Genomic DNA, 21,316 nt, shown 5'->3' with positions numbered 1-21,316 from the left:
ACCACTGTGGGCTCTATTCTGGGTGTTTCACCTTACCCACTTTTATATAGCATGGGATATATATAGATTGAGTGGAGGGTCAGTATAGGACTTTAGTCGACGTGGAACGGGGGTGTCATGATCAATTAGGACGCCGACCCCTGTATGATAGGAAGGGTGAGAGTTAGACGCATATAATTCCCACCTTTCTTCTCATCACAAAAATCTTTATGTGTGTACCTTGTTTGTGGCGTATGTGTTACTTAATAAAGTAATTGATTTTAAGGTAATGTAAATTTTAGTAATTGATATTTGATACCCCATCTTAATATTAAAAATCGGTGTTTGGTCAGCACAGGTAATTAGCATACCTAACCCAGGTTTTATAAAGTTATTTTTGGGGTCTGAAAGGGGAGTCAGGGTCAAGGTGCACCTTCATAGAATTGAGGAGTGAAGAGTGGACCCGACACCACAATCCAATATGTTAAAATATCAAAAATGTATTGGGATTTAAAATCCACGGATCCAAAACACCACCTGTGATTAAGGACTTGTTTTTACTTATTGTCCGAAACGCGCAAGGTGCCCTTATGCGTGTTCTCTCATGTTTTGGATCCGTTGGATTTTAAATACCCAATGAATTTTTGATACTTTAACATATTGGATTGCGGTGCCGGGTCCACTCTTCACTCCTCCTCAGTTATATACCAACCCGGCCGGTCTGGAGGACTACGGGCACATGCAAGTCCTGGAGCGCAGTTGCCTATGGTAAGCTGAAGTCTGTTTTTCTTTTTTCTTACCTTCATAGAATGCAGCCCAGGAGCCGCAGAAGGGGATTCTTTTAGTTTAATAGGGAAAAATCTGGTGACAGGTTCCCCTTAAAGGTCGTCTTTCTTGCTCTATAATACAAGTATAACAAATTGGGATCACCCTTTCGCAAAACGAAGCAATGTACCATCCCTAAACAATGGAGTGTCAGCATTCACCTTCTCACAGAGGCGTACCCTTGCGCTGTCACCAGTGAATTGACAGTCTCCGTGTGTTTAGGGTTGCACCCTTGTCGTATAATGGAGTATATGACTACTTACTAAAATAGACGTGTCAGGAGTGGTGACTGATCCTCTTTAAGGACTCCTATTGTTATAGATGTTCTTTTAATTCTGCCTTGGCGCTGCCTGGAAAGAGGAATAGCAGTCAGCGCTGCTGGATTATGCAATTATGGCTATGTCGGTCGATTACACGGCTACTTGACGTGGATGAAAAGATGCTAAGGAGTCACGTCGGACTGCTTTCTAATAGGACACAATGTGTTACGTCATGTTATGTTTACAGGTGGAAAAGAGCTGAGCGGTTCAAAGCAAAGACGCAGAATGTGTCATTGAAAGTCAATTTCTTCCTTCTTTTTGAAGAATACAAGGGGCTGCTGATAAGTCTTTGGCTTTGTGATCTTTTTTGTTTCTATTGTAACGAATGTTACATCACATGAAAGCCTTATGTGTCTAATATATGTTTTCAAAATGTTGTGTTTGTTGCTTATGGCAACAGTGTTCTACGCACGCGGGAAAACAACATGGCGGAGTCTAATGTGATATTCACAGCAGAGAGCAGAGGTGCGATAACATTCTTGTTTCTGCAAGGAAAGTCCGGGAAGGATATTCATGGTGATATGTCGCAGACATTGGGGGATCAATGCCCTTCATATTCCACAGTTAAGAACTGGGTTACCAAATATAAAACGGCCCACTTCAGCCCCAATGATGTGGAACGTTCTGGGTGACTGAGAGTGGTTGTTGTTCCGGAGATCGTCGATGCTGTGCACAACCTCATACTGGAGAATCCACGAATTTCAGCTAAAGCAATAGCAGACATCATGGGGATTTCCCGGGAACGTGTTTGTGTCATTCTCCATGAACATTTGGACATGAGGAAGCGATTTGCAAAGTGGGTCCCCAAGTGTCTGATAACAGATCAGAGAATCATGCGAGGGAAAACTTCCCCATCCATTTATTAGTGTTTCCGGACTGATAAGAACTTCCTGGATCGACTGGTCACTATGGATGAGACCTGGAGTTATTTGTATGACCCTGAAAACAAGGAGCAGTCAAAAGAGTGGAGGCACAGTGGTTCTCCTCGTCCAAAGAAGTTCAAGGTGTAAAAATCAGCCACTAAGGTGATGACGTCTGTGTTCTGGGATAAGGAAGGTGTGCTGCTAGTGGACTACCTTCAAAAGGGTTCCACCATCAATGCAAGGTATTAGACTGAAGTTTTGGACCAATTGAAGGCAGCTCTGAAGGCCAAAAGGTGCAGCAAGCTGTCCAAAGGAATCTTGTTCCTGCAAGACAACGCCTCCGCTCACACTGCACAAGCGACCACGGCAAAACTGGCAGAGCTGGGCTTTCAGCTGGTTGACCACCCACCTTGATCTAGCTTCCTCCAACTATCATCTGTTTCCAAACATGAAGAAAAACCTCAAGGGTACCAAATTTCACACCATTTCTAATGCCATGGCTGCTACGGATGCCTGGTTTGAGGCACAACCAAAATCCTTCTTTTTGCTAGGCTTACAGAACTTGAAATACAGATGTAAGAAGTGTATTATCATCAGCGGAGAGTATCTGGAATAAATGTAACGTTTCACTATCCTATCTCATTTCTTTCTGGGTAAAGCCAAAGACTTATCAGCAGCTCCTCGTACGTTTATTATCTGCCAACTTTTTTTAAAAAATGGATGAAGCTTAGCGGTAGGTGGCAAGTCCTCGAACAGTCCCAGAAGATTCACAAAAGTGGAGCATATTCCGTCCGAATTTTGCAAGGGAAAATGGTCTGTAGCGGCTTTGTGCTAAGGTGTAATATATTTGCAAAGAAGTTTATAAAATAAAAGAAAAAACATATTTAATTAAATCCTTATTTAAGAAATTAAATAAAAGTTAATGTGAGAAGCTCAGCTAAGCTGCTGCTCACATCAGTCCTTATAATCCGGTGACAGCACGTCATGCACCTCTGATACAGAGTTCCATCGTTTCCTGGTGTTGCAACATTTCGGAGCCTTTGACGTTCATGTAAAATAAATACTACGGTGACAGCCGACAGATGGAGGATAGCTGTCTTGCTGTAGAATGAGGTTACGATGAAAATTACTTTCCTTCTCGCTAGGAAATATCAACGGCCTTTACGATCTTTCCCAACATCAGGATGTAGATCCTGTACAATGGCGTAGTTAGAAAGGAAAGTCCTTGGTAAACAGCTGCAGGGTTTTTTTTGCGATGGTCTGCATACTGAACGTAGGTACCTCTGGCTTGAAGATGAGGAAAAGCTGGTGAAGCTCAGTCTTGAGCCCGTAGCATTTGTGGGAGCTGGATACGGTGTAGCACTGGTGAGCGTGGTGACTGAAGCCGGAGGCAAACTGCTCCTCATAAGGAACTGAGACACAAAAAGGCAAATAATTATGGAAAGGAATGAAGTGATTTGCACCCTATTCACATAGTTTTGCTCACTCAAATTTGGAGATCCATTGCTTTAGGTCTCGGCTGAAGCCTGTGCGGACCACAGCAACAGAATAGCATTGTGATGAAGGAGTTAACACAGAGTCTAAAACAGCAAAAGAATAGCATAGTGATGAAGGAGTTAGCACAGAGTTTAAAACAATGGAATAGCATTGTGATGGAGGAGTTAGCACAGAATCTAAAACAACAATAGAATAGCATTGTGATGGAGGAGCTAGCACAGAATCTAAAACAACAACAGAATAGCATTGTGATGAAGAAGTTAGCACAGAGTTTAAAACAACAGAATAGCATTGTGATAAAGGAGATAGCACAGAGTCTAAAACAGCAAAAGAATAGCATTGTGATGAAGGAGTTAGCACAGAGTCTAAAACAACAACAGAATAGCATAGTGATGAAGGAGTTAGCACAGAGTTTAAAACAATAGAATAGCATTGTGATGGAGGAGTTAGCACAGAGTTTAAAACAATAGAATAGCATTGTGATGGAGGAGCTAGCACAGAATCTAAAACAACAACAGAATAGCATTGTGATGAAGAAGTTAGCACAGAGTTTAAAACAACAGAATAGCATTGTGATGAAGGAGTTAGCACAGAGTCTAAAACAGCAACAGAATAGCATTGTGATGAAGAAGTTAGCACAGAGTCTAAAACAGCAACAGAATAGCATTGTGATGAAGAAGTTAGCACAGAGTCTAAAACAGCAACAGAATAGCACTGTGATTAAGACGTTATCACAGAGTCTAAAACAGCAACAGAATAGCATTGTGATGAAGAAGTTAGCACAGAGTTTAAAACAACAACAGAATAGCATTGTGATGAAGGAGTTAGCACAGAGTCTAAAACAACAGGCAACCACTGCGGTGATTTTGCTACAGCAGAGCTGAGTTGTCAGGTTGTCAGCACAGGCTTTATCTGCAGCTTGAAAGAGATGACCACAAGGTGTTTAGAGAGTTTCGATATGTCAACGAATGATGATCAGTTAAGACGATCGGTCGTTGGTAACTATTACCCTCACAAATGATCATTTAGGTTGAAATGGTCAGTTTTTGGGTGGTTCTACACATCAGATAGTTGTCAGACACAGGCTCTCCCAAGAAAGCGTAAATGTTGTGTATTATTGGGAAGAGGGGTCAGTCGGCTTTATTCTTGTGTGTATGCACTGGTAGACAAAGATGGAAGAGGACCCTGTGCAAGAACAATATATGGGCCCTTTGCCACCCAATAGCTTTTCATAATGCACAATTCCTTCAGCTTTGGAGGTGATAGTCAGACCCCTTACTTTTTAAGCCCCTGTGTGGCCGCACAGGTTGCACCAATTATATGCTCGTATCCTAGTAAGTACTGGCCATAAATTAATGATCGCTGGTGACCCGACCACCAGAAGCCCCATGAACATGGAGAATGAAGATGCTTCAGCACAGGGGAAGCAGCCCTGCAATTTACCAGATTTGTCGAGGTCCCAGCGATCCCTAAGTGATGGCACATCCCAACAAAGTGCCTTCTCTTACTAACACGGGAATATCCCTTTTAAATGTATTTAGCTTTAAGGATGAGACAAGCCAATGTCAAAGCAAGCAGCTTATCTTTACATCTATGTAAAGTGAGACGGCACAGTAAACAAACGGCGTCTCCTCAACAACTGGCTGTATTATTGGAAACGTTTAACCCCTCAAATGCTGATTCTAAAAAGGTAGCAGTCTGTACTGGAGGCAAACTGCAATAGCTCTATGGGTTATAAGTGTACAACACATGTTCGTGCGTTCGTTTCCAGGGTAGTGTTACATAGGGAGGTGGCACCAGAGAACAATGCCAGGGCTCCGTTTACAGACCTTGCAAGAGTTCAATAATGGGAAGCGAGATACAATACTCTACAGGCCTCGGGAAAGAATTAGATGTTGCGGAACTGAAAATGCACGAGGTTATTACCAGAAACCTTTATCCAAGGCATGTTAAGTGTGAAATGTTGGCTACAGGCTTGTAGGTGAGAACAGGAACGAGGACTGACTAACGTGGCACTGGAATCCAGGCCTGAAACAAATCCTTCACAGTGAAAGGAAAGGTTACAATCATCAGTTATGTAATACTTCATTACAAAAATTCTGTACTGAAGGATTATTGGGTTATTGCCTATGGAAATGACCTCTTCAGAGAGGAAGAGGACTTGAACTCTATCGCCACCTGTTAGAAGAAGCAATCCTAAAAGTCAATATCGACCCATATAACGAGCCTTGCCATATGACTTGGGATATAGGCCAACTCAAAATCTCATTTTGCAGAAACAGAGTTTTGGGTTATTGCCCCTCATCAGTGCAAAGCAGGAGATCTGATTTGGCTGGGTGAGCGGCAAAAAATGGGATCCAAAGGATAAGGTTCTTTAAAGGGTCGATATTGACTTTTAGGATTGCTACTTCCTATAGGTGGTACGTACTAAGGTGCAAGTCCTCTTCCTCTCTGAAGACGTAATTTATAGATTTAATTTCCCAGAAAAGCATAAAAGGCGTTTAAGTCTCCTCATCCTGGTGTGTCACTCTCCACAAGGAGAAACTTACCTCTTAGATCCCAGGTTATTGCCATCATTGAGGACAAATGATAACTTTCTGATCGGTGAAGGTTGACTCTCGAAAAAGGGGCTTTCAATGGGGCAGAGACTGGATGGGGGGGAAGTGTGGGGGGGAGAGTCTACAAACAGGGCCTGGATGAGGCAGGGATCACACAAGCGTATGAATCGGAAGAGTGCAATGTGAAAAAATCCTGAACTGCACTCGTCATTCAATGAGGCAGAGCAGATCTGCAATTTTTTTTTCTCATGCCGAATTGGCAGCACGCTGTGGTTGGTAGCATATCTAGGCTCAAGTGCATCCAAACAAGTCTACGGGTGCCTGTGAAACATCGGACTGTACTGATGACACCTGAGTGAAGTGTGATATACGCCGAGACAGACAATGGAGAAGATGGAGGGATTAATCTCTCCATCTTCTTGGCATCTGTGATCTGTTTGTCGCATAGTGACTGACTCGGTTCACACTCACAGCAGTGTCATTAGCATAATGCATCCGATCGTCTTGCATCAGATGCTATACGCTTGTGTGACCCCGGCCTAAAGACGTTGCAACATCGCTAACAATATATCGTCGGGGTCACGTCATTAGTGACGCACATCCGGCGCCGTTAGCGACATCGCAGCGTGTGACACCAATGACCGACGATCAACGAGCGCAAAAACCTGAAAAATCGTTGCTCATTGACACGTCGTTCATTTGCTTAATATCGTTGCTTCTGCAGGTACGATGTTGTTCCTCGTTCCTGCGGCAGAACACATTGCTGTGTGTATCACCGCAGGAACGACAAACATCTCCTTACCTGCGTCCACCGGCAATGAGGAAAGAAGGAGGTGGGCGGCATGTTCCGGTCGCTTATCTCCGCCCCTCCTCTGCTATTGGACGGCTGCCGTGTGACGTCGCTGTGACGCCGCACGAAGCGCCCCCTTAGAAAGGAGGCGGTTCGCCGGCCACAGCAACGTTGCAGGGAAGGTAAGTCCGTGTGACTGGTGTTAGCGATGTTGTGCGCCACGGGCAGCGATTTGCCCGTCTTGCACAACCGACGGGGGCGGGTACGCTCGCTAGTGACATCGGTACCGATATCACAGCGTTTAAAGTACCCTTAAGTGTTACTGTCAGAGAGTGCCACCGGCATTAAAGGGCTTAAACAGCAGTCATCTGAGCCAGCTCTGGTTGCTGACGTTAAGAGTCGTTCCATACAAAACGTACATGTACATCACACGTCAGGAAGGGGTTTCCACTACTAGATGACCCCTTATTAATGAGACCAGAGAAAAATTGATATTACTCTTCTCGACCGGTGCCGTTCCTTCATAGTCAACTCTGCCAAGCCTGTGTATATCAACACCCTGCAGGGACGTTACGTGAGCGCAGCATTCACATCCAAGTGGAAGAAACAATATTTCTTCCACTCAAAATGTGAACGGTTCAACGAGGCTTTGGGCGCAGTTTGGCTGCAGTTCCCATGTGATGTCCCCGTTGGATTTTGTTCCTATCAAAATGATAGGAATCCAGGGCTGACTATCAACGAGCGATGGTGGTCCGGGAGGAATGATTTTTCTCTTTTTTTCACCTCTCTGGACCCATTCATTTGGAAGTGCACAACCCCTTTAAGTTTTGTGTGCCCTTTTATTTGCTCTAGAACACTGCTTTCATACACTCACTGCATGCTTTTGGGGATCAGACTGCTGATCATGTAATGATATTATATCTCCTGTAAAAAAGTATTCCTATCTGATAAAGTATGATTGCTCGGGGTCCGATTACTGGGTCTCCTCATCCAGTCCGATTTTAAAAACTAAAAGGGTCCAACCTTGATTTAGCTCCGCATCCCCTTATAAATGTATCCTGACTACCCATGTGTCCAGTTTGTAAATATTAAACAATCACTGATCTCGGGGAGACCAGCCAGAAAAAACACTGCCGGCAACCAACAAAGGCGCTCAAGACAGTGAAATCCTAGGTGCATTGCCCCCTAGGAAGTGCACCTAGGATTTCACTGTGTTGAGCGCCCTCGCTGGCTGCCGGCAGTGTTTTCTCTGGCTGGTCTCCCCGAGATCAGTGATTGTTTTGTCTTGCTGGTCTACTAGGTATTGCTCCCAACTAGCCAGAATCCTACTCCACACTGATAAGGGGCATTACCCCGAAACAGCTGTCTGTGGATGGATACCTGGCCTTGGTATTTCCCTTGTCATATCTTTAAACTCGGCATAGAGTTTAATATTGACTTAATATCACTTAATATGGTGGTTATGGTGGTCTCCTAAAAAGAGCCACTCCTAGGCTAGGCCCTTCCCGGAGGGATATCTGGCTATATTCTATGTCGAGACTCCTAACAGAAGCTCCACGGACCTTTTTTGATTTGCAATTTGTAAATATATATGAGGTCCCCGCTCCAGGCACCGGTCTGAGGATTGTGGTCCCTTCAAGAACCATAAAACATATACACATGAATGCAGCCTAAATTTGCAAACATAGGAGCTATAAGGTGGTTCTCCAGTGCAGTGGAGGATGCCCTTCTGATGGTCCAGCATTTTGGTGGTCCCGACTATACCAGATCTTCAGGATGTTACTGTGTGTAATGTATGTGTCATCAGGACTTACTGTTTTTTCCATCAGCACTGTCAGGATTAAAGTAACGAGATAGCGAAAGTGTATAAAAAGAGCGAAGTGCTGCTCTGCGCTGCTCCAAGGTAATCTTCAGCTCTGGTGAGAGAGGAACAAGCAAGATTAGTACAGTATGGAAGGTATGCATTGTCCTAGATATAAGGAACAATCCCCACTTTAAAAAAAAAAAAAAGAAAAAAAAGCTGAGGGGTCCTGAGCAGCACATTAAAAGCTGGACTCTAAAGCAAAGGAAAAAAAAAAAGTTCCTAGTTAAGGCTCTGTGCGCACTAGGCCGTTTACCCGCGGATTTACCTGTGGATTTGCTGCGGAAATTTCTTGAGAAAGGTTTGAAATCTTTCTGCAGACATTTCCCAGCAAAACCTATGGGAACAAAAAATAGCTGTGCGCACGCTACGGATTTTTCTCAAGAAAATTTCTTGAGAAAATTTTCTCAAGAAACTTTCTTAAGAAAATGAGCATGTCCATTATTTTCCGCAGCTACCTGCGGAATACCCCCGGAATATCACTCCATTCACTGTAATGTAATCGCGAAATTCCGGGGGTATACCGCAGGTAGCAAATGATGTGCGGTATACCCCCGGTATAGCCGCGATTTACCTGCGGTAATGCTCATCGCTGCCTGCGGTTTTGCAGGGAGGGATGTCATTATGCCAGGAAGAGGAAGCGGAGAAGAGTAAACACAGACATCACACTCCCTGGACGCCGCACAGAAGCGCTTCCGTGTGACGTCCGGCGGGTGCCCGTGCAGTCTGTGTCCCGCTGCAGCCCCGCCGCTGCACGCACAGCAGTGTCAGTGTCTGCCCGCAGTGTGTCAGTGTCTGCCCGCAGTATCCTCGGCTCGTCACCCTGCAGCGCAGGCAGACACTGACACTCAGCAGTGCGTGCAGCCGGGGGGATGCCGAGCACTGCTGTCAGGAGGTGAGATGAGATCATTACCTGCTGTGACGATCTCCTGCCTCCTGACGTCACCGCGGTCACTTCTGTCTATGCCCGTCTCGCGAGCGGCCCGAGACTGTCACTAGCGATGACGTCACGGGCTCTCGCGATACTGCCGACAACGCGGCGGGCATAGAAGTCAGTGACAGCGCTGATGGCAGGACTGCAGGAGATGATCACAGCAGGTAATGATCTCATCTATCCTCCTGACAGCAGCGCTCGTCATCCCCTGCAGTGACCTGGGCTATTGATGTTAGCTCAGGTCACTGCATTGCTCTCCCAGCCAATGGGGAACATTCCGTTCTTCATGGACTGGGACAGCGACTATGGTATGGATCGCCGTGGGACGCCCCCCCCCCCTTATTGGATTACGCCGGACGTGGAATTGATTGTTCTTATCAATAAATTGGTGAAAGAGGGAATGTGGGGAGTGTTTTTTTTTCAAATAAAACTTTTTTTGTTGTCTATTTTATATTTCTTACTGACTGGGTTGGTGATGTCGGGTATCTGATAGACACATGACATCACTAACCCCAGGGCTTGATGCCATTACACATCTGGCATCAACCCCATATATTACCTCGTTTGCCACCGCACCAGGGCAACGGGATGAGTTGGGGCGAAGCGCCAGGATTGGCACGTCTAATGGATGCGCCACTTCTGGGGCGGCTGCAGCCTGCTATTTTTAGGCTGGGGAGTGTCCAATAACAGTGGACCTCCCTAGTCTGAGAATATCAGACCCCAGCTGTCCGCTTTACTTTGGCTGGTGATCCAATTTGGGGGGGACCCCACGTTTTTTGTTTTAATGTAAAATAACAGCGTTGGGTGCCCTCTGTTTTGGATTACCAGCCAAGGTGAAGCTGCCAGCTGTGGTTTGCAGGCTGCAGCCGTCTGCTTTACCCTAGCTGGCTACAAAAATAGGGGGAATCCCACGTCATTTTTTTTTTAATTATTTATTTTTTGGCTAAATACAAAGCTAGGCACCCTTTAGTGCCACATGAAAGTCACTAAAGGGTGCCAGCTTAGAATATGCAGGGGGGTGGGACATTATATAGGTCTTTCTCATCTATCTATCTATAATCTATCTATCTATCTATCTATCTATCTATTCATCTATCCCTCTATCCATTTTCTGTCTGTCTATCGATTATCTATCTATTATCTATATTATTTATTTCTGTTCAGCATAAAAAAATCGCAGGGACCAACCTGCGGAAAAACCGCAGCAAAAACACGCGTTTTTCCCGCGGATTTGGTGCAGTTTTTTACCGCAGGTGCGGTAATCTTCAACTCCCAGAAGTTTCTCAAGAAATTTTCTTGAGAAAAATCACTTTTCTAGTGCGCACATAGCCTAACAGTTTCTATCTCACAGAGCTAACATAACTAAGTCTCCCTGCAGCGCTAGGAAAAAATTGGTAACGCATTAGGATATCACAGCACATTGTAAGAAAGCACAATCGAAACCCTGCTGCACTGAATAGCTCAGCTCTGCTACATATTAACCCTGCTGCACTGAATAGCTCAGCTCTGTTACATATTAACCCTGCTGCACTGAATAGCTCAGCTCTGTTACATATTAACCCTGCTGCACTGAATAGCTTAGCTTTGCTACATCTGAACTGTGCTGTACTGAAAACCTCAGCTCTGCTGCATATAAACCCTGCTGCACTGAAAACCTCAGCTCTGCTACATATTAACCCTGCTGCACTGAATAGCTCAGCTCTGTTACATATTAACCCTGCTGCACTGAATAGCTTAGCTTTGCTACATCTGAACTGTGCTGTACTGAAAACCTCAGCTCTGCTGCATATAAACCCTGCTGCACTGAAAACCTCTGCTCTGCTACATATGAACCCTGCTGTACTGAAAACCTCAGCTCTGCTACATCTAAACTCTGCTGTACTGCAAACCTCTGCTACATCTGAATGCTGCTGAACTAAAACCCTCAGCTCTGCTGCCTCTGAAAAATTGCACAAAAAGTTAAATGTTCAAACCCCCCAAAAACCATGCCAATGATAAATCAGGCCCTTTATGTCCATGCTATCAATCCAGTTGAGCAGTTGGCCACTGTAGAATTATTTGGACACTTGTGGTACGGGAATAGGATACCCTTTACATCAACTTCAGGGTTAAACTCCTATTACTTGGCCTTATTACTATTCAGTGTGGCCAAACACGATTTGGTGGGAGTATGACCTACAATGCTGGGGACCCACCAAAGTGGGCTCACCTGTTCTCTGCATGTCGTCCATGGGATGAGCCTGCACTGTATATAGGCTTTTATTCAGATCGCGGTTCACTAGCAGGAGTCTAGAAACACATAGACTTACATTAGGCAACAGATTAGGATATAGTGGAGAAGTCGCAAAATCAAAATATATTCAAAATAACAGCACTGTATGTGGCCTCCACGTGCCTGTATGATCTCCTACAATGCCCGGGCATGCTCCTGATGAGGCTCGGTAGTGTGTGTGGCCTCCACGTGCCTGTATGATCTCCCTACAATGCCTGGGCATGCTCCTGATGAGGCTCAGTAGTGTGTGTGGCCTCCACGTGCCTGTATGATCTCCCTACAATGCCTGGGCATGCTCCTGATGAGGCTCAGTAGTGTGTGTGACCTCCACGTGCCTGTATGATCTCCCTACAATGCGTGGGCATGCTCCTGATGAAGCTCAGTAGTGTGTGTGACCTCCACGTGCCTGTATGATCTCCCTACAATGCCTGGGCATGCTCCTGATGAGGCTCAGTAGTGTGTGTGACCTCCACGTGCCTGTATGATCTCCCTACAATGCCTGGGCATGCTCCTGATGAGGCTCAGTAGTGTGTGTGGCCTCCACGTGCCTGTATGATCTCCCTACAATGCCTGGGCATGCTCCTGATGAGGCTCAGTAGTGTGTGTGGCCTCCACGTGCCTGTATGATCTCCTACAATGCCTGGGCATGCTCCTGATGAGGCTCAGTAGTGTGTGTGACCTCCACGTGCCTGTATGATCTCCCTACAATGCGTGGGCATGCTCCTGATGAGGCTCAGTAGTGTGTGTGACCTCCACGTGCCTGTATGATCTCCCTACAATGCCTGGGCAGGCTCCTGATGAGGCTCAGTAGTGTGTGTGACCTCCACGTGCCTGTGTGATATCCCTACAATGCCTGGGCATGCTCCTGATGAGGCTCAGTAGTGTGTGTGACCTCCACGTGCCTGTATGTTCTCCCTACAATGCCTGGGCATGCTCCTGATGAGGCTCAGTAGTGTGTGTGACCTCCACGTGCCTGTATGATCTCCCTACAATGCCTGGGCATGCTCCTGATGAGGCTCAGTAGTCTGTGTGGCCTCCACGTGCCTGTATGATCTCCGTACAATGCCTGGGCATGCTCCTGATGAGGCTCAGTATTGTGTGTGTGGCCTCCACGTGCCTGTATGATCTCCCTACAATGCCTGGGCATGCTCTTGATGAGGCTCAGTATTGTGTGTGTGGCCTCCACGTGCCTATATGATCTCCCTACAATGCCTGGGCATGCTCCTGATGAGGCTCAGTATTGTGTGTGTGGCCTCCACGTGCCTGTATGATCTCCCTACAATGCCTGGGCATGCTCCTGATGAGGCTCAGTATTGTGTGTGGCCTCCACGTGCCTATATGATCTCCCTACAATGCCTGGGCATGCTCCTGATGAGGCTCAGTAGTGTGTGTGTGGCCTCCACGTGCCTGTATGATCGACCTACAATGCCTGGGCATGCTCCTGATGAGGCTCAGTAGTGTGTGTGGCCTCCACGTGCCTGTATGATCTCCCTACAATGCCTGGGCATGCTCCTGATGAGGCTCAGTAGTTTGTGTGGCCTCCACGTGCCTGTATGATCTCCTACAATTCCTGGGCATGCTCCTGATGAGGCTCAGTATTGTGTGTGGCCTCCACGTGCCTATATGATCTCCCTACAATGCCTGGGCATGCTCCTGATGAGGCTCAGTAGTGTGTGTGGCCTCCACGTGCCTGTATGATCTCCCTACAATGCCTGGGCATGCTCCTGATGAGGCTCAGTAGTGTGTGTGACCTCCACGTGCCTGTATGATCTCCCTACAATGCCTGGGCATGCTCCTGATGAGGCTCAGTATTGTGTGTGGCCTCCACGTGCCTATATGATCTCCCTACAATGCCTGGGCATGCTCCTGATGAGGCTCAGTAGTGTGTGTGGCCTTCACGTGCCTGTATGATCTCCCTACAATGCCCGGGCATGCTCCTAATGATGCTCAGTAGTCTCTGTGGCCTCCACGTGCCTGTATGATCTCCCTACAATGCCCGGGCATGCTCCTGATGAGGCTCAGTAGTGTGTGTGACCTCCACGTGCCTGTATGATCTCCTACAATGCCTGGGCATGCTCCTGATGAAGCTCAGTAGTGTGTGTGGCCTCCACGTGCCTGTATGATCTCCTACAATGCCTGGGCATGCTCCTGATGAGGCTCAGTAGTGTGTGTGACCTCCACGTGCCTGTATGATCTCCCTACAATGCCTGGGCATGCTCCTGATGAGGCTCAGTAGTGTGTGTGGCCTCCACGTGCCTGTTTGATCTCCCTACAATGCCTGGGCATGCTCCTGATGAGGCTCAGTAGTGTGTGTGGCCTCTACGTGCCTGTATGATCTCCCTACAATGCCTGGGCATGCTCCTGATGAGGCTCAGTAGTGTGTGTGGCCTCCACGTGCCTATATGATCTCCCTACAATGCCTGGGCATGCTCCTGATGAGGCTCAGTAGTGTGTGTGGCCTCCACGTGCCTGTATGATCTCCCTACAACGCCTGGGCATGCTCCTGATGAGGCTCAGTAGTGTGTGTGGCCTCCACGTGCCTGTATGATCTCCCTACAATGCCTGGGCATGCTCCTGATGAGGCTCAGTAGTGTGTGTGGCCTCCACGTGCCTGTTTGATCTCCCTACAACGCCTGGGCATGCTCCTGATGAGGCTCAGTAGTGTGTGTGGCCTTCACGTGCCTGTATGATCTCCCTACAATGCCTGGGCATGCTCCTGATGAGGCTCAGTAGTGTGTGTGGCCTCCACGTGCCTGTTTGATCTCCCTACAATGCCTGGGCATGCTCCTGATGAGGCTCAGTAGTGTGTGTGGCCTCCACGTGCCTGTTTGATCTCCCTACAATGCCTGGGCATGCTCCTGATGAGGCTCAGTAGTGTGTGTGGCCTTCACGTGCCTGTATGATCTCCCTACAATGCCCGGGCATGCTCCTGATGAGGCTCAGTATTGTGTGTGACCTCCACGTGCCTATATGATCTCCCTATAATGCCTGGGCATGCTCCTGATGAGGCTCAGTAGTGTGTGTGGCCTCCACGTGCCTGTATGATCTCCCTACAATGCCTGGGCATGCTCCTGATGAGGCTCAGTAGTGTGTGTGGCCTCCACGTGCCTGTATGATCTCCCTACAATGTCTGGGCATGCTCCTGATGAGGCTCAGTAGTGTGTGTGGCCTCCACGTGCCTATATGATCTCCCTACAATGCCTGGGCATGCTCTTGATGAGGCTCAGTAGTATGTGTGGCCTCCACGTGCCTGTATGATCTCCCTACAATGCCTGGGCATGCTCCTGATGAGGCTCAGTAGTGTGTGTGGCCTCCACGTGCCTGTATGATCTCCCTACAATGCCCGGGCATGCTCCTGATGAGGCTCAGTAGTGTGTGTGGCCTCCACGTGCCTGTATGATCTCCCTACAATGCCCGGGCATGCTCCTGATGAGGCTCAGTAGTGTGTGTGAGCTCCATGTGCCTATATGATCTCCCTACAATGCCTGGGCATGCTCCTGATGAGGCTCAGTAGTGTGTGTGGCCTCCATGTGCCTGTATGATCTCCCTACAATGCCTGGGCATGCTCCTGATGAGGCTCAGTATTGTGTGTGACCTCCACGTGCCTATATGATCTCCCTCCAATGCCTGGGCATGCTCCTGATGAGGCTCAGTAGTGTGTGTGGCCTCCACGTGCCTGTATGATCTCCCTACAATGCCTGGGCATGCTCCTAATGATGCTCAGTAGTGTGTGTGGCCTCCACGTGCCTGTATGATCTCCCTACAATGCCTGGGCATGCTCCTAATGATGCTCAGTAGTGTGTGTGGCCTCCACGTGCCTGTATGATATCCCTACAATTCCTGGGCATGCTCCTGATGAGGCTCAGTAGTGTGTGTGGCCTTCACGTGCCTGTATGATCTCCCTACAATGCCTGGGCATGCTTCTGATGAGGCTCAGTAGTGTGTGTGGCCTCCACGTGCCTGTATGATCTCCCTACAATGCCTGGGCATGCTCCTAATGATGCTCAGTAGTCTCTGTGGCCTCCACGTGCCTATATGATCTCCCTACAATGCCTGGGCATGCTCCTGATGAGGCTCAGTAGTATGTGTGGCCTCCACGTTCCTGTATGATCTCCCTACAATGCCTGGGCATGCTTCTGATGAGGCTCAGTAGTGTGTGTGGCCTTCACGTGCCTGTATGATCTCCCTACAATGCCTGGGCATGCTTCTGATGAGGCTCAGTAGTTGTGTGGCCTTCACGTGCCTGTATGATCTCCCTACAATGCCTGGGCATGCTCCTGATGAGGCTCAGTAGTGTGTGTGGCCTCCACGTGCCTGTATGATCTCCCTACAATGCCTGGGCATGCTCCTGATGAGGCTCAGTATTGTGTGTGACCTCCATGTGCCTATATGATCTCCCTACAATGCCCGGGCATGCTCCTGATGAGGCTCAGTATTGTGTGTGACCTCCACGTGCCTATATGATCTCCCTACAATGCCTGGGCATGCTCCTGATGAGGCTCAGTAGTGTGTGTGGCCTCCACGTGCCTGTATGATCTCCCTACAATGCCTGGGCATGCTCCTGATGAGGCTCAGTATTGTGTGTGACCTCCACGTGCCTATATGATCTCCCTACAATGCCCGGGCATGCTCCTAATGATGCTCAGTAGTGTGTGTGGCCTCCACGTGCCTGTATGATCTCCTACAATGCCTGGGCATGCTCCTGAGGAGGCTCAGTAGTGTGTGTCGCCTCCACGTGCCTGTATGATCTCCCTACAATGCCTGGGCATGCTCCTGATGAGGCTCAGTATTGTGTGTGGCCTCCATGTGCCTGTATGATCTCCCTACAATGCCTGGGCATGCTCCTGATGAGGCTCAGTAGTGTGTGTGGCCTCCACGTGCCTGTATGATCTCCCTACAATGCCTGGGCATGCTCCTGATGAGGCTCAGTAGTTTGTGTGGCCTCCACGTGCCTGTATGATATCCCTACAATTCCTGGGCATGCTCCTGATGAGGCTCAGTAGTGTGTGTGGCCTTCACGTGCCTGTATGATCTCCCTACAATGCCTGGGCATGCTCCTGATGAGGCTCAGTAGTGTGTGTGGCCTTCACGTGCCTGTATGATCTCCCTCCAATGCCTGGGCATGCTTCTGATGAGGCTCAGTAGTGTTTGTGGCCTTCACGTGCCTGTATGATCTCCCTACAATGCCCGGGCATGCTCCTGATGAGGCTCAGTAGTGTGTGTGGCCTTCACGTGCCTGTATGATCTCCTACAATGCCTGGGCATGCTCCTGATGAGGCTCTGTGGCCTCCACGTGCCTGTATGATCTCCCTACAATGCCTGGGCATGCTCCTGATGAGGCTCTGTGGCCTCCACGTGCCTGTATGATCTTCTACAATGCCTGGGCATGCTCCTGCTAAGGAGGCAGATGTTCTCCTGAGGAATCTCCTCCTAGACCTGGATTAAAGCATCAGTCAACTCCTGGACAGTCTGTAGTGTAATGTGGCGTTGGTGGATGGAACGAGATATGATGTCCCGGATGTGCTCAATTGGGTTCAGGTCAGGCCAGTCCATAGCATCAATGCCACACTTGAGCCAAATGAGGTCTAGTATTGTCATGCATCAGAAGGAACCCAAGGCCCACTGCATCTGCATATGATCTCACAATGGGTCTGAGGATCTCATCCCGGTACCTAACAGCAGTCAGAGTACCGGGCTGTGCGACCCTCCAAAGAAATGCCTCTTTAACCATTACTGACCCACTGCCAAACTGAACATGCAGCAGAATGTTCTTCAAGGCTTCTCCAGACTTTGTCACTTCTGTCACATGAGCTTAGTGTGAACAGCGCAGGGTGCCAATGTTGAATCTGCCAATCTTTGTGTTCTCTGGCAAATGCTAATTGCCCGGCACAGAGTTGGGCTGTAAGCGCAACACCCACTTGTGGACGTCGGGCCCTCACACCAGCCTCATGGAGTCTGTGGATATTAGTGGCCTGCTGGAGGTAATTTTGCAGGGCTCTGGCACTGCTCCTCCTTGCACAAAGGAGGAGGTATTGGTCCTGCTGCTGGGTTGCTGACCTCCTACAGCCCTCACCCCGTCTTCTGGTATATGGACACTGTTCTGACAGACACAACTAACCTTGCCACAATTTGGCATTGATGTGCCATCCTGGATGAGCTGCACTAGCTGAGCAATCTGGGCTGTAGACACCACCCGATGCTACCTCTAGTGGTGAGAGCAATGAAAAAAAATGCAAAAGTGACCAAAACAACAGCCAAAAAGGATAAGAACACAGAAATGTTCTGTGGTCACCACCTCCAGAACCGCACCTTTATAGGGGGGTGTCTTCTTATTTGCCGATCATTTCTAACTGTTGACTGATCCATTCCCGCAACAGCAGGAGAAATTGCTTCACAATCAGGGTTGCTTCACAACCGGAGAGGAGGATAGACTTGGAGTTACATTGTGTTGTGCCCTAGTAAATGATTGTCACTTATCTACAAAGCTTTAAAAAGGTTTCTAAAGCCAAAGCCTGTGCTGTCATATGCAAAATAAAAGAGCACCTTGGAGTGTTGTTATAAATTAAGTGAACTGATGATAAATGATCACACCCAAGGATGAGAATATGCCAGGAGGATGTAGTTTAATTATGTCCTTTAATTACACATTTCAATAATTGCTCTGATCCTATCTGATGAGTAGAATTATAATTCTTTTTTATTAAATACTAAAAATTGCTTTACAAAAATAAAAAAAAAGCAATAATAACCTCCCCGACCCCCCGACGCACTCTTCGCGCTTTCTACTTTTTGCTGCATTGTTGATGTCTTGTCACAGACAGCTGCAGCCAATCACCACTAATTTCCTAAGCAAAAATATTTATAAAGGTGCTATAGACATGAATTTCTCACCAGATGTCAGTAACAACCCATCCAATCCACACAGGCAAAGAAATCAAACCATAGAAGCACGTAACCTTCGATCCTCACAAGATCTCCTTCGCTACTCCCCTCTCATCTCCTCTTCCCAACACTGGATCCAAGACTTCTCCTGTGCCTCCCCCATACTCTGGAATGCTCTGCCACAACATATCAGACTCCCGCATACCTTGACAAGCTTCAAAAGGAACCTGAAGAACCACCTCTTCCGACAAGCCAACAACCTGCCATAACCCTCAGTCTGATACAGCGCCGCACAACCAGATCTACCCTACCCTACTGTAGCCTCACCTATCCCTTGTAGACTGTGAGCCCTCGCAGGCAGGGACCTCCGTCCTCCTGTAGACTGTGAGCCCTCGCGGGCAGGGACCTCCATCCTCCTGTAGACTGTCAGCCCTCGCGGGCAGGGACCTTTGTCCTCCTGTAGACTGTGAGCCCTCGCGGGCAGGGACCTTCGTCCTCCTGTAGACTGTGAGCCCTCGCGGGCAGGGACCTCCATTCTCCTGTAGACTGTGAGCCCTTGCGGGCAGGGACTTCTCTCCTCCTGTACCTGTCTGTGCCTTGTATTGTTTATGATTATTGTACTTGTCCCTATTATGTATACCCCTTTCACATGTAAAGCGTCATGGAATAAATGGTGCTATAATAATAATAGATGTTCATAAATTAAGTTATGTGTAACAGTGAGAAATGACACAAGGAAAAAGCATTGAACACATGAAGAAAGAGAGGTGCAAAAAGCCATGGAAAGTCATGACGCCCACTGAAATCTATCAGTAATTAGAAACCAATCCTGCCACTTTGTGAAAAATAACATCAACTGGTTCAAACTGATGGCCTATAAAAAGGTGTCTCATTAACAAGGTGCCACACAAGAAACATCTCATGATGGGTAAGAAAAGTGAGCCGTCTCAAGATTAGAGATGTGTGAACTCGAACAGTAAAGTTTACAAAAAAAATAAAAAAATCAGTGTTCGAATTCAGAGGTCGGCTGCTTGACACAAGGATAAAGTATTGAACACATGAAGAAAGGCGCAAAAAGCCATGCAAAGTCACACCCGCTGAAATCTATCAGTAATTAGAAACCAATCCTGCCACTTTGTGAAAAATAAAATTCAACTGGTTCAAACTGATGGTCTATAAAAAGGTGTCTCATTAACAAGGTGCTACACAAGAAACATCTCATGATGGGTAACACCAGCGAGCCGTCTCAAGACTAGAGATGTGTGAACTTGAACAGTAAATTTAAAAAAAAATCAATGTTCGAATTCAGAGGTCAGCTGCTTGACATATGCAAACCACTCGAGTGAGCATCGGTGTGCTTAAGTACGCTCGGTGCTCGGCCCAGTGCGAGTCTCTTGCAGTATTTCAATGGCTCGACGTAGTGTGCAATAGAAGAAAGCCGGCACTGATTGGACGCGAGGCTCGCGTGATGTCACAACCCAACGTGAGCACCCGCACCATGATCCTGGACATCACTAGAAGGGCACAGGTGCAGGAGGCAAGTAAAGTCTTAATTATTTTTCCTGGGGGAAACATGTGGAAACAAAAGGGGTTGTCCTTGTAGTAGACAACCCCTTTAACATGGGATAGTTGGCCTGGTCTTGTAGTGGTTAAAGCAGTTCTTCAATGAAATCAAATAGACAATCAATGAAACAAAAGCTCTAGATAGCGGAGTACAGATGAAAGTCATGTTTTACCAAATACCACTTACCCTAAAATCCCACGGTGAAGAGGGACGGAGGCCGGGAACGACCGCAGCTGTACTCTTAGGCAAGCTTTTAGGGGATCCACGATTGGTTTCCAAAACCTTTCCACCAGCTAAACAAGATAAATGTGAAGAATTAGGCCGAGGTCATACTGCTACATCCAAGAGCACCATTCACCAATTATACCTTTCTCTATAAAGAGGGGGGACAAAATCATGGAATTTCTACATCCCTCTCTCTTCCTAAAATGCTATTGAAAAATAATCATAATCGCCAATCCAGTCTTTCACACAGTGTTTCTGTGAAGAAACGGGGCTGGCTAACATGTGATATCAATAGTGAAGTCACCCTTATACATAGCCAAAGAGGGAGCTGGGTTGGGTATTGTTCACATTATCATTTTGCCGTTATTTTTCTCTGTTTCTGTCTAGAATGGTTCGTTTTTATAGGGTCCTTCTGGCGCCATTTACATCCTCCTATGCAAATTCTGTGTTTCTACAATAGAACGGAAAAAATGCAAAACGCAGGTGTGAACAAAGCCCTTAGGTTGTCATATTAGCAGTCAGCCAGCCTCCTTCATTTGCATCACGACACGGGAAGCCTAGGACTGGAGAACAACGGTGGCCGGTAACCTAGATGAAAAGTAAACAATGAAATTAAAAATCCCTCCATTCTTGAGAATAGAGAGGAATTTTAATAAGAAGTGAATTGCATAGCTGCTTGTATTTATAAGGGCTTTGCAATTTTACAGTAGTAAAATCCCTTTAACCCCTTCTGGACCGCTCATAAT

General features: G+C 47.3%; 1 protein-coding gene across 1 annotated transcript in view; it reads right to left on the bottom strand.

The window, feature by feature from the left end:
• Positions 1-248: 248 nt before the first annotated feature.
• The window catches only part of FUZ (fuzzy planar cell polarity protein), a 119,465-nt gene continuing 98,397 nt past the window's right edge, over positions 249-21,316 (bottom strand). Inside the window, exons 8-11 of the mRNA XM_075328847.1 lie at positions 20,532-20,638; positions 11,837-11,916; positions 8,647-8,748; positions 249-3,399 (exon numbers count right to left, since the gene is read on the bottom strand). Coding sequence (XP_075184962.1) covers positions 3,197-3,399; positions 8,647-8,748; positions 11,837-11,916; positions 20,532-20,638 — 492 coding nt within the window. The 3' untranslated portion in view covers positions 249-3,196. The remainder of the gene's footprint in view (positions 3,400-8,646; positions 8,749-11,836; positions 11,917-20,531; positions 20,639-21,316) is intronic.

The sequence above is a fragment of the Anomaloglossus baeobatrachus genome, chromosome 11, assembly GCF_048569485.1.
Source record: "Anomaloglossus baeobatrachus isolate aAnoBae1 chromosome 11, aAnoBae1.hap1, whole genome shotgun sequence".
Taxonomy (NCBI): Eukaryota; Metazoa; Chordata; class Amphibia; order Anura; family Aromobatidae; genus Anomaloglossus; species Anomaloglossus baeobatrachus.
Note: the sequence above shows the minus strand (reverse complement) of the source record. Positions and strands in the feature narration are given on the sequence as shown.